Source organism: Rutilus rutilus (genome assembly GCF_951802725.1).
Source record: "Rutilus rutilus genome assembly, chromosome: 8".
NCBI lineage: Eukaryota > Metazoa > Chordata > Actinopteri > Cypriniformes > Leuciscidae > Rutilus > Rutilus rutilus.
This window is the reverse complement of record NC_140222.1, coordinates 18,922,637-18,936,800: the sequence shown is the minus strand read 5'-3', so window position 1 is coordinate 18,936,800 and position 14,164 is coordinate 18,922,637. Positions and strand designations below refer to the sequence as shown.

The following is a 14,164-nucleotide window of genomic DNA, read 5'->3' as shown; positions in this document are numbered from 1 at the left end:
AATTTTTGCTTGTGCAGCTCATACACTTTCTTATTCACTTAAACTTCAAATAAACATCCAGTTATGAAGATTAATAAAGAACAATACTGAAAATATTACATAATGCAATTTTAGTCTTCATTATAATTGGTAAGAGGGTGAGTTTTGCTCAATCACTGGATTTTAGTTTTTGCTGTTTTTACATTAAACATGGTTCAACTCAGACTGTAATAAAATTAAGAGATTTATATCTTGTATATCAAAAGTGGTGATGGGTCAGTCTAATGACATCAGATCACTTGCAAACTGGCACTTAGAGCTCATTTCATTGAAGATATCAGCATAAAAAAAAAAAAAAAAAAAAACAGGACTGATATAATTTAATATTTTTTTCAGAAGCCATTAACAGTCATACTAGCGAAACAAGTCGCACAGCATCATCAGCAGAGATCTGACTTTATCCTTTAAGTGTTTGTGGTAGAAACAGATTATGAATCAGGATAGCCGAGCATGTCTAAAACTGCCATTTCTTTTAAACTATTATTCAACTAGATGTACCGCATGGCGGTACAAAATATGACCGCCGCTCAGGCCTGCACTGGCTTTCCACAAAAATAAATGACGTGGAGCAATTTGGCTGTATTGCGTGTTTATGTATATACCTAAAAAAGTAGTAGTATGTGCATGTCTGTCTGTGTGTGTGTGTGTGTGTGTGTGTGTGTGTGTGTGTGTGTGTGTGTGTGTGTATGTATGCGTGCGTAAATGTGTGTGCACGTGTGTGTGTCTGTGCATGTGGATTTGTATGTGTGTGTATGGGTGTGTGTCTGTGCGTGTGGATGTCAGTGTGTGTGCATGCTTGCGTTTGTTTGTATTCCTGCATGTGTGTGTGTGACTGTATCATCCTAAACCAGCAACCCTTCGCTCAACACCACCATCTACAGGCCGATGAGTGTACAGTCACTAAATGTGCACATCAATGAATTTATTTTATACCCCCCCCATGGATGAAATTCTACGAAACTTAGCATACCCCCAGAGGATGTCAAGTTAATCATACACATGAAATATGGTGCAGTTCTGAACATCTCCACTGAAGATAGGGGCGATTAAAGCAGAATAATATTTAATTTTTTATGGGAGGGGCGCAAATCACAAATGAGTGATTATGGGCTAGGTTGATGTGGGCCCTTAAGACCAACATACCATAAAAATTTCTTCATCCTCGGTTCCACGGTTCAAGTAGTTATTTAGGAAAAACTCCATTTTTTGGCTTTGGGGGGGCCCAGCTCGGGGGGGGAGTGGCCCCCGGGGACCAAACGAAATTTTTCCGTAAAAGTCTAGTGGGGCTACATGCCCACAAAATTTCATGTTCCCCGGTGTTTCGGTGTCCCTGGTATCGTTGACGAAAAATTCAGTAGATGACGGAAAAAAAAAACAAAAAAACTTTGACAGTCGATTATGGGCTAGATTGATGTGGGCCCTTAAGACCAACATACCATAAAAAATTCGTCATCCTCGGTGCCACGGTTCAGGTAGTTATGTAGGAAAAACTGCATTTTTGGGGTTGGGGGGGCCCCAGCTCGGGGGGGGAGTGGCCCCCGGGGACCAAACGAAATTTTTCCGTAAAAGTCTAGTGGGGCTACATGCCCACCAAATTTCATGTTCCCCGGTGCTTCGGTGTCCCTGGTATCGTTGACGGAAAATTCAGTAGGTGACAAAAAAAAAAAAAAAAAAACACTTTGACAATCCCTATATGACCGCTTTCGCTAGCTATGCTAGCGGCGGTCATAATAACGGAGATGACTAAAACATCAATAATGCATAAAAAATACAAATGGCATCTTTACAGTATTTACAGTACAATAGCCCTGCTGGAAGAAAAGCACACAGCTAAAACCATCCTAAGTTGGTTGGCCTTCTGGATGGTTAGAGGGGTTTTGGCCACTTTTTTTTAGCTGGTCAAGCAATGATCAAAAAAACCTTTTTCATTAAATAAGTGCAGGGCATTATTTAAGGTTTCCAGTGTTATATGTACCTCTTTATGGTGGATTTAAAAGTCCTCTTTATTGGCAAAATATAAGGAATTTATTATTAACCCTTCAAAAAACACATTTTAACAATTTAAAAGAAAAGTAAAAAGTATAGCGGCCTCAGGCGCATCTTAGATCTCAGGCATCAAAATGCAAACTTTGAAACAAATCCTCACAAGTGCGCCCAGGTGATTGGTTTTTCTCAGTGAATCTGAAAGATGCATATTTTCATTACCATTCGGACTGTCTCGAGTGAAAGTAAAATTTTAAATTGAAGCCTTGCCAACAGAATGAAAGCCTATTAACCCCGAGATTACAAATAGGTGCAATATATTGTACCCAATTTCACAAAAACCACACTGTAAAAAAATGCTCTGCATCAAAAAGGGTAAAGTCCAGTAGTTATCTTATGCCTAGTTCACACTACACAACTTTAAACGTCGGCAGATTGCTGTGCTATTTAGACTACATGACTTGCTCTGGAGTGTTGAAGTCATTGTGGTGTTCACACTATGTGACACTACGTAAATGATCTGCAATGGGGTTACACACACACTACACAAGCTGACAACAACTGTCACCCAACGACTCTATCCGGTCCCGAAACCACATTTTGTCACGAAAACGTGCGCAAGAAGTGGAATGGGAAATGCCACATTCCAATGGCGCATTGTCTATTTGAAAATAGACGGCAGGACAAAATTGGCAAAATAAATAAATAAATAAAAAATCATATGTAGTTTGCGCAATGATCTGTTTAGGACCCAGAGGAGAAGAAAAAAATAAAATAAAATAAGTAATATGGGTGATAGGATGGATAAGCACACATGGGCAGCAGGGATTGTCTGTCAGAGAGAGTTGGAGGTGAGTAAAACATTATAATGAAAAAGCAGCTGCCTGTTGTGGTTTGGCAACGATGGTTACAAATACAAAAGGCTTTTGAAATGTCACAAGGCGATCATTGGCTGTTGCTTGCAAATCGGGCTTAAAATCCTGTAGTGTGAACTAGCCATTAGAGTTTCAACAGCATCAACAGACTGAGGAACCGCGGCACTCCTACAGCCTTGTCCCATCTACACTCAAACCGCACCCACTAGTCATCTTTGTCGATGGCCCTAAACAACCATGAGTGGAAATGACCCTGACAACAGAGCAAGGGCTATACCGTCCTCTTCACTGTTTTTGCCATTCCTGTACACAAGGCCTCACACTCCCTCTTTTTGCTTTTAAGTTTTTTCCCACTCCGTCTATGAATACATAGATCCACCCCCAGTGTTCTTCACTCCATCGGTCACATCCAAAAAATAAATACATGGAGTTTTTAGATACATTTTTAGACACGCTAAATACTGAGTCTTTTAAAACTGTTAAACCATTGCATCAGTTTTAACCTACATTTTTGGTTTCATTCCTGGTTCTTTGACAAAAAAGAAAGTAATTGAAAAGCCTTACACTGAAGTACACTTTTGCTGCCAAGCTCATGTAGAAAAGTGTTTTAAAAATAATTAGAACAATAAAAAAAAATTTAAAAAGACCAGAGGAATGTTTAACTAAACAGATTTATTTGGTGAAAAGTCAGTCCTCAAGTATGGTACGCAAAATCAATCTCAGAGGACTCTTTCTATTAAATCATCAGCAGTGGTAACTGCAATGGCCACAGGTGGTTGGGCAACACTTCAGTCTGGCAGGACATTGGCCATCATTGATCCGGTGGTGGGCACAAGAAAGGTCCATTACAAGTACCAGGCGTCACTGCATGGATACAAATTCAGCTTTAGTCAGTGCATTTAGCGTCATTCAATTTCAGAAACACAGCACAAAACTCAAAGCATGAACAAGTTTTACTTGGAGCAAGTTGTATTCCAAGTATTATGAAACTTTATTTTGTAAAGCACAATCTTGAAATGGTGCTATGGGCTAAATTCAGGTACTTTGATAAATGTTTGTCTTAACTATTTTATCATTCTCAATGTCAATCCAACGTAGAAACAAGCGCAGATTCGAGCGCAGAAATTTAACATTAGTACGCTGCCAATCAGATCGTATAAATGATCGTAGGTTGATTAATGTGGCGGCTGAAAACAATTGTCATTTGAATATCACTGCCCTAAAAACTCATGGTTTTGAAGCCTCATCTCTAGAGTTTACGCCACAGATAATGTAACCTGGCCAAGAAGAGGAAGTTATCTTAAAGAGAAATTGGTCTTACTGCAAAAAAAATATGTTAAACTCATTAGCAAACATTTAACTTAATTCATATGCATTATTAAATACAGGCAAATAAAACTAAACATTTGTCAACAAACACTATAGCCTAGGTCATTTACCCCTCACTCCATGACAAATCCTTTAAATTCAGCAGTATTCAAAACAAGAAAGAAAAATAAGTTATATAAACAACTATGCTATAAAATAAACAAATTAGGCTGTGGTGGCATTCATATAAATATTTAAAAAAAGTATATAATAATAAATTACCACATTGTTGTCCACATTTAAAAGTGCTGCAGCATTTCTCATCTTTCGGACAGTCACGGTCATAGGAACATGACTTGGTACACACTCCTGGTTTGATTTTGCTTGGACACACTCCTGGCTTTGGTTTATCTGTGTTTGCATAACATTATCAATGAAGGCCTCACTGCATTTAAAAGAAAGAAAAGCTGAACACTCAAACTCATACCTATGTATAGAGCTGTACACTGACGTCCACATCTATTGCTGCAGCATTTCTCAGTGTTCGGACAGTCACTGTCATCGACACACAAATCCTTACACACTCCTCCAAGGGTTTTGACTGGACACACTCCTGGCTTTGCTATAAAAAAAAAAAGGGGGGGAAGCCAGATCACTGATTACTGAATGTCTCATGTTCAATGCATGTTCTACTGATGCCTGGGTCAGTTTTCCCCCATTACCTTTATATGGAGCTGTACACCGATGTCCACATCCAGTGCTGCAGCATTTCTCATCTTTCGGACAATCACTGTCATCGGAACACGCCTCAATACATGGTCTTTCTACTCCAGGGTTTTTGTTTGGACACACTCCGGGCTTTGGTTTCGCTGTCATATCAGTGAATGCTGAATTACACACTGCACGTACATAATGCCTTCAGCTCTATATGTTAACATTGAAGGGTTCCATTGAGCTTCATCCTAATTCCTCAAAATGAGCCTTGTAATCTCTATGAGCAGGCGACTGAGACGGTCCCTTCAGACTTGTATCTCAGCTTCCTGCTCATAGAGATCAACTGATTATAAAGCCGGTATAAAAGGAAATTAGTTTGCAGCTCGTTTTTCTATGTTACTATGATTGGAATGAGGGGGCATTGAGTTAATGTTTAGCTCATAAGTTATTGATCTGGGAAGTTCGAATCAGTGAATATACTGCTAATTTTAATGAACATTGCAACAGCTTCACTAACGTACGGAGCTGTCTGAAACATTGCCAGCGGGACATTAAACAGGAAGTGTGTTTTTTAAAAAAACAAACACTTTAGGGGCTCTGTATAAAGCTGACCCACACACAATATAAATACCTGTATATGGAGCCGTACACTGATGTCCACATCCATTACTGCAGCATTTCTCATCGTTTGGACAGTCACGGTCATTCACACATGACTCGACACACACTCCTGCCACTCCTCCAATGGTTTTCTTTGGACACACTCCTGGTTTTGGTTTCTCTGTCATATGTATACAGCATATCACTAAATGAAGGACTCATTGAATTTATAATGAAAAAATAATAATAAATAACTGACCCACATATTAATTTGATAACAGTGCTGTTAAATTAATTTTCTTTGAAAACGCAATGAACCAAAGACGGTCTCAAAAACGTTTAAAAAAAATAAAACGTGTTTGACGTCACAGGCTACCTTGTAACCAATCACGTCAACGTGCCGATGGTGCCGGCGGATTTAGCTAACAGCAAGCTATCAGGGAATCTCGAGAAGCCAGGTTATCCAGGTATTATAAAAAATTGCATATTTAGCAATATGGCTGGTGTGTGATGTATATTACAATGTTATGATGAACTATATGGCTTTCTCCACTGACATAAGTTGTTCAAAGATTTTCTGATGACTGAAGGCAGCTGCCTGACAGATACGAATGGGAACATGGTTAACATGAGCAAAACATTAGCTGTTTGAAGTCAAGCAAAAGGCGAATTATTAATAACTGTTAGTGTCCCGACATCATTGTGCAGTGCAGCTTTACCTCAAGTTGGGCTAGAGGATCTGAGGCGGAGTGGTGTGAGCAAGAGCCATATAGTATGGCTCTGGTGTGAGCGAGTGGAGGCTAGGCTAATTTGCATATTCATGAGTACGCCTGTCGTCCGTGATTAATGGTAATCAAACACAGACAACAGAAAAAAAAAAGACAATTATTATCCGTTTATATGAGGATTGTTTAAAGCTCCCTTAAATTGAAGTTATATTTTTGTAACCTAATACATGTTCAAATGAATGTTCAATTATATTGTTGAATTGCTATTTATAATTAACCATTTCATACACAATTTTAAAATATTCTATCTGGCCCCCAGCATGAGTTTAAGGCGACCGTTATAGAATGCATCACCTCATTTACTTGGCATCACGCAATCACAAATGGTTTTACAGTCTATGGGTGTGACATGGTGACGTTTTTTTGTGTTTCCGGAGCTTGGGTGGTGGCAGAAGCCCCTGGCGCTTCACTAACTTTAGTTTGCAAACTTTGTTAGCTTTTATTTTTATTGTTGTTGTTTTTTTATGACTGGAGAAAATCCGATTTTATTGTATTGTGCAAGGTTACTCACTGCAGGACCACGATTGTTATTTGCAAAAGTTTATTTTAACGGACATCCCAGATTGGCTGACCCGTATCCGCTCTGCCAGTGGATGGACGATCTGACAGGATAAACGTTAACGCTACTTCCAGTAGAGTGGCCTGACTTCTACACCTACCTGATAGAGAAACTGAGCGTAAAGAGAATCTAAGGGCATATAAATCTTAAGATGCCTGTAACTGTACTAAATTGTCACGTACAACACTTGTGTGGTAGCCTATACGATCCGCAGTTCTGCCAAGCCAGCGCCAAGGCCAGACAGAAGACGACAATGTAAAGAGTTACATTATAGTGCAATTTTAATGATGTGAACATTGCCAAGAAATCAAAATTCAAGATACAGCAGATTCATTTAACTATTTGATTAACCTTTCTTACCAGGTTCTTTAAAAAGTCTAGTCACAAATCAAAACAATGTATACATTTATAGATGATTCACAAATAAATCAATAATTTAGAAAACATTATGCAATAAAATTTCAAATTGGAGCCTGTACTCCGTCGATTCTTGCACCCAACAAAAGATGACATTTAATAATAATAATAATAATAATAATAATTTAAGCTCCTTATGCTTCTACAGTAATTTGGCAACTAACTGCTACATTATAAAATATACATAAAAAAGTACATACTGTATATATAAAATATAATTACCTGCATATGGAGCCATACAGTGACGTCCACATCCAATGCTGCAGCATTTCTTGTCGTTCGGACAGTCACCGTCATTCACACATGACTTGACACACTCTCCTAAAAATCCTATTTCAATGTTTTTGCTTGGACACACTCCAGGCTTTGGTTTCTCTGTCATGGGTTTGTATAATGGCATATTAAAGAATGTTGAATGACTCCCTGTATTTTGAAAGAAAAAAGCAGATCCACACACTAATATAATTACCTTTATATGGAGCTGTACACTGATGTCCACATCCATTACTGCAGCATTTCTCATCGTTCGGACAGTCCCTGTCATGGGAACACGACTCGACACACACTCCTGCCACTGCTACTTCAAGGGTTGTTTTTGGACAAACTCCGGGCTTTGGTTTCCCTGTCATGCATTTAAATAACAGCATATCAGTGAATGTTGAATGACAATGCATTGATTTAAAAAAATTTAAAAAAAAAACCTGATCCACAATATAATTACCTTTATATGGAGCTGTACACGCATGTCCACATCCATTACTGCAGCATTTCGCATCCCCCAGACAGTCATCGTCACCGGAACAAAATTCAGCACACAATCCTATCATTCCTTCTGTGCTTGGACACACTCCTGGCTTTACTGTATTTCAAACACATGACAGAAACCATTATTACTGAACGCTGAATGCCTCCTTCACCATTAAATAATTCTTTACCATGAAAAGATTCAGTCTGTCTCCTTCAAAGTTTAATTTAATGTGTCACTTGCAGTTTCTTGTGACACTCAACAGCAACATTTTTTTCATTTTGTTTCTTTTGGAGGACCTCTGACATCCACTATTTAATGTAATTTGTTGAATGCAGGGAGAACACACAATCAAATCAGTTCCACAATCAGATTGTTGCATTTGTGTCCTTTAGAGCAATCTTTATCAGAAACAGAAACGCAATTCAATTTCAGGCACCAACTGGCCACTATACAGAAGATAACTCAAGAGGATCATTGGGGAGACCGGTGTGCTGAAATAGCTTTTTCCACTTGTAAGTCAGGGGTTTTGCAATGTGTGTATCAAACTGAAGTATAACAGCCACACATTTATCTGTGTAGCCAGGTCAGTAGAGGGCGCTACTGAGGGTATCAGTAGAGGGTGTAATTTCCCTTTAAATATGTCACTTCCTTTTGGGTGGAATGGCTGCAGTGCTTGAATTGTTTGGCATGGTCGGTCGCTGGAAGAACAAGCTCTGGTAGGTTTATTTAAGAGGTTATGGTCTTAAGAATAGTGTTTTAATGCTCACTGGTGATGTTTTATGATGGTTTTGACGTGTTGGCCAAGAGCCAGCAATTTTGAGTGTCAGTGTTGCTTTAATTGGGCCAGGGGTGTTTAATCCATTTATTGTGTCTATGAAGTTGTTTTGTTTAGACATGTGGTCTAAATACCTTAATGGTGAGAAGGTTTGACTGGATGAGTTGTGGACACTGGGTTACCATTGCAGTACACTGCACAGAAGTTTCCTTAAAGGCCCTCACATTGGCTGTGCTGAACGAGATGAGCAGTGGACATTAACGACGGTTGTACTTCCAGTGTCTTCTGAAATAAGGTATCTATTTATTCATGTAATTCTGGAATAGCTAGTATATTTTAACATTGACTTTGTAATTTTACTTTGTACGGGCCGTGGTCTCTAGTAGGAACTGATGTTATGTCTAGAGATAATATGCGTATGCTTTGATAAGAATGTGTTTTTGCTTTATTGTTTTTTTTTCTTTATAGAATTCGATCCATCCAGTGCAAATGATCACTGTTTTCCCCTACCTTTATTTTTCAGTTTCTTAATAGGATTATGGTATCGTAATTGGTTTATTTTGTTTATTTGTTTGTTTGTTGGCCCAAAAATTAATCCGTTGTATTTTCTTTATGGTTTATTTTGTGAACTCCAAGCTAGGTCATTTCCAACAGCTCCCAACAGAGTAACTAGTGGGGGAAGATACTCATTTTGATTTATACACCTGTGTGTTGTGGAAAGTTTGGTGTGTATTTGTGCACGCAGTGTGCGGTGTAGAAAGTTTGTAATTTCTTTTTGGGGTGTATTGTATTTATTCATTTGTTGTGTATATTTTCTTTTTTTTGAAGTATTGTTACCCCACATAGTCTCTTCTACTGCCACCCTGTATTACTAAATGTGGCTAGCTTGTGAAAGAAATCGAATGAGACCAGAATGCATGTATTTAATAAAAGTGATGTATTAATTTTTATAGCAATCTTGCCTTAAGTTTATTCATTTAATTGGATAGCCTAGCGGGAAATCCCTCTATTGACTTGGGGACTCCTGCCCAAACAAAATTGGAGTGGCATAGTCAAAATCAGTAACAAAACACCTCTATTGCCTTATTACATCTGCATCAAGTCAAATTAGTTTAGAAATCTACCATTTATCCCTAAATCATTACAAAGTGCCATTACAACACAGAACCTACCACAACTGCATTGTAATGCTAATATAAAACATGGACGGCGATTCATATTTTGTGGCATAATTATGTTGAACTGAGTTACATTAGGCATTTTAATACACAAAGAAAATAGTAACACATTTGTAGAAAAACAGACAGAACCCATTAAACTCATGCAATCAGACTTTAACAAAAGTGGCTTGTAAAGTAATACTTCAATAAATAAGTTATAATTATCCCCCATGTTTAATGGTGCATCATTGTCAAAGGGGTAAAGGGACAAGTACAAAGTACAAAACTGCAAGCAGCGATTTCAGGGCCATGCTCCTGAAGAAACAGCAACAGCAGAGCCAGAAGAACAAAAACAGCAGAAATCTAATGTCTATGGGGAAACAGCTGTTCAGAAGTGGAGGTGAAAATGCCACTGTTTGCAGCTTGAGCCATTCAGTTGATGCTGACTCACCAAACTGCAGAGGAGAGCCTTCAGTGGGAGACTGATGACTCAAAATAATTACTTTGCATGTTAACCATATTAACATGCTAAGCTTATTTAATACTAATGTAGCTTATGGTCAACCTGATAGATGAAGAGCTACATTAGAAGAATTGCATTTGTATAGCATGCTTACCAAGTAGCATGCTAAGCAACAAATACAGGCACGGTCAACTTTGGAGACAAATATCTCAGGAACTTTAGTTCATATCAAAAATCCATTCAGTCATTTCTATGCGGCTCGGTCCAAAGATCAAAGCCAATTTTGGTCGTAATGAAAACTGTTATTCATTTACTTCAATATGGCGGACAGTCACATTTTGGACATTTTTCACATTTTTAGAACAAAACGACTAGTTATAAGTTTAAAGTGTTTTCACTCTCTCGTGTGTTTAATTAGGGTTGAAGCTAAACTCTGCAGGGCTGTGGCCCTCCAGGAACTGAGTTTGACACCCCTGCGATACAGCCTACCAATTTTTGTTTAGATTGATCAAAGTTTGACCGAGATACAGCCTCAGAACCAATTTTGGGAACCAACTTTTGAACAAAGATGAAGGAAAAAAATAAACGGTTCAGTCTTTTCTGTGCATCCCAGTCCAAATATCATCTGAGTCAATTTTTGAAGCAATTAAAATCTGAAGTAGCACAAAAATCTAAATACTGTACTTTTCAAAATGACCACTACTGTAATGGTCGGAGTCTTAATTTAATATGTTGAATGTAAGAAGCATGTAAGCATGTCCTTTTTCTAGATCAAAAGGTTCAAAAGTTATAACCATTTAAGTGAATCTTTGAACTGGTAGTGGCACTATAGAGTAGGTCCTAGAGACTCTAAAACAAAAGTGTTCCAAATATCATAATTTTCCAATGTTTCATTTAGGGCTGCCTTGGACTCCGATTCGGGATGAATAATAAGAATAATAAAGTAAACTAACAATTACAATGTGCTATCCTAAAATTAAAGTAGGCAGTGAGCATACTGCTAACACCAAAATAATGGATCTGTTCACGAAAAAAATAGCCTATGTAATATTAATATTCATCATTGCGTTTTCCGTATACAATGGAAAAAAAAGCATGTCACACATAAATAAGACTTAAACTTAACTATTTAGAACTATAACAGACAAAGTTGAACTATTACTGAACGTCTGTTACTGTATAGGCTACTTATAAACTAATGTTCTGAGATGTGCCTAAAGTCATATTTTGTTTACATATTTTCTTCGCGCTATAATGAAGTTAAAAGATCTCACCGTTGAATCCATCATCGGAGATTCTTCTTTCGCTCCAGCAAACAGAGGAACACAATAAAACAGCGACAAACGAGCAGTAAAGCCGAGCTGTCATCCTGAGACCTGCGATCTCACAATGGACTCTGTCTCTGCTGAAAATGCACTGAATTAGAGTTTAAACGCGCTTTTATACAACTTTGGAATTTTAGGTGCGTCTCTTCTTCTTCTTCTTCTGTCAATTTTATTTTTTGGCGGTTGGCTTAGGTGCGTCTCCAACCTGTCTGTAGCTTTAGTGGTGTAATCTTAATGACCTTAATTACCCTGATTAACTCAGGTGTGTCCAAGTGCTACTTAAGGTCGCATAATAATAATTACCGTTGGAGATGACAATAGGCAACAGGAGGCTTGTGCGTCACAACTGTTTTAAAACGTTTGCCACTAGTGGACGATCTCGGATCAGTTCGATAAGTTTGGACATTTTATTAACACATTTGTATAATAGGCTACAATGAAGAGTAGGCCTAGTAAATTTGCAAGGGAGCAAGAGGTAAGATCATACTGCGGGGACACCGCCTTCACCTGCCATGTCTATCGGCTTGCTTTTGGGTTAAACTTTCCGCGACTAACGTTACGCAACTGGGTTATAGTAGGTTGCCAGGTTGAGGTGACAAACCGTTTGTCACAAACGGGTTGAAATTGTATATGGTGAGTGTGGATTGTGTGAATATAATGCATTTAATACAAGATCTGGCAACTGGTCAACAATAGACAAACATATTGGTCTGATTATTCATAAAGGAGTTTGGGCCATGCACATTACGGGAGTTTCCCGGGAGCAATAACAAACCAGTCCGGGAGATAGGTGTGAAAAACGGGAGTGTTGACAGTTATGATTGTGATCGGCAGTTAGCCTACTGCAACATCATCCATGATGCGCCATTTGAGGAGCACTCATCCTGCCATTTTGCAGGGTGCAGAGAATAGCATTCCCCCTGTACCACCTAGCTACTGACACAGCTGGGCCATTTAAGCAAGGTATGCATTGTTTGAAATATAATTATTTGTATGTCCTTGCTAAAAAATATCTTTGCATGCCAGCAACAAGTGTCCCTTGTGAGGATTTTTTTTTTTTTTTTTCAAAGGCTGGAGAAATTAACTGTAAAAAAAAAAAAGAAGAAAAAAAAGTAGGTTAAGTCCTTCTACAGCAGAGAAATTAATATTTTTAAATAAAAATCTATAAAAAAAGTGAGACATTGTGGCTTGATTTATTTTATTAATATTCATTTTTCATGACCAAAATAACATTATGCGCTTTTTGAAAACTCATTTTTTAGAGATACAACTTTGGAGTTTTAGGTGCAACCACTAGCGGCACCAGGATTTTGATTGTAGGTGGGCCCCCAGAAAACTGGATGGGCCAGTTAAAATAAGCAAAAAAAAAAAACGGGTTCCCCTTCATCTCCGTTTCAGTGCTTTTCTGCGGCACTGAGTGACAGGAGTGAGGACTCAGTAGCCTACCTGAATTTAATGCGTAATTAGCATAGGTTTTAAAAAAAAATTAAACAGGATTTTTTTTGTAGCTTTTTTTTTTATACAATTACAGTTTCATTTAATTTATTGTTTAATAAAATGATAGGCCTATTATTTTTAGTTTATTAATAGCAACAACAGCTGTAAAGATGAAGTTGACGATCGCCATCTCCGTAGTGAACGTGCCTATAGAGAGAAATGCACATCATGGATTACATAACCAGAGAGTAGCCTATTTCTTTTCGTTTTAAAATGTTAAAAAGACATTTCAAGCTTTCTTAAGATATATTTCATGTCTGTGAGGCATATGCTGAGTTTCGTTAAGTTAGGATGAGCGCTCCTGTTCACGAGCAATGCAAGTGACCGCGCAGGCGCCTCCATGATTATGTTGTCTGCTATATTTGCTTTCTTATCTATTAAATCCAGGCAAATGGTTGATGATAAATGTATTAAAATTAAGATACAATTTATACAAAACGAAATTCACTTAAAAAAAGGCTTTCTACAAAACAAACCTTAAGTGGTCAAAATCATGTCTGACTCGCTCCATGTCTCTCGATATTGCGCATCCTATCTTACTCGTAACTTTTCATAATCAACATAAATGAAAAAATGAGCTTATTTAATGGCTACAACACATATAGTAGGCCTACAGACTCTCTATTTGTACAAATTGCTGCACATTCATTTTATTCTGAATTTTGCACACTAAGTTGAAAGGCATTTGTTTGTGCATGCATGTAAAACATATCTGCAACATTTATCAAGTTCACTGATAATTATGCGTGCATTTAATAATTACTATCTTAATGAATAATTTAACAAGGACGAAGCATGTAAACTGCCTTGTTTGTTTAGAATGGAATGGATCGCAAATAGATCCGAATGAAGAAACGTACAAAACCATACTAGAAAATGGGTGGGCACGGACCTAAAATGGGTGGGCCCAGGC

General features: G+C 37.9%; 1 protein-coding gene across 1 annotated transcript; it reads right to left on the bottom strand.

The window, feature by feature from the left end:
• Positions 1 to 3,549: 3,549 nt before the first annotated feature.
• LOC311295896 (uncharacterized protein) lies at positions 3,550 to 12,005 on the bottom strand. The gene is made up of 9 exons (XM_084417448.1): positions 11,704 to 12,005; positions 8,005 to 8,142; positions 7,753 to 7,905; positions 7,506 to 7,658; positions 5,551 to 5,700; positions 4,928 to 5,074; positions 4,693 to 4,827; positions 4,488 to 4,616; positions 3,550 to 3,761 (listed from the first exon to the last, which is right to left on the bottom strand). Exons 1-9 carry the CDS (start codon positions 11,795 to 11,797, stop codon positions 3,709 to 3,711), a joined length of 1,152 nt encoding a protein of 383 aa, XP_084273574.1. The 5' UTR covers positions 11,798 to 12,005; the 3' UTR covers positions 3,550 to 3,708.
• Positions 12,006 to 14,164: the final 2,159 nt, after the last annotated feature.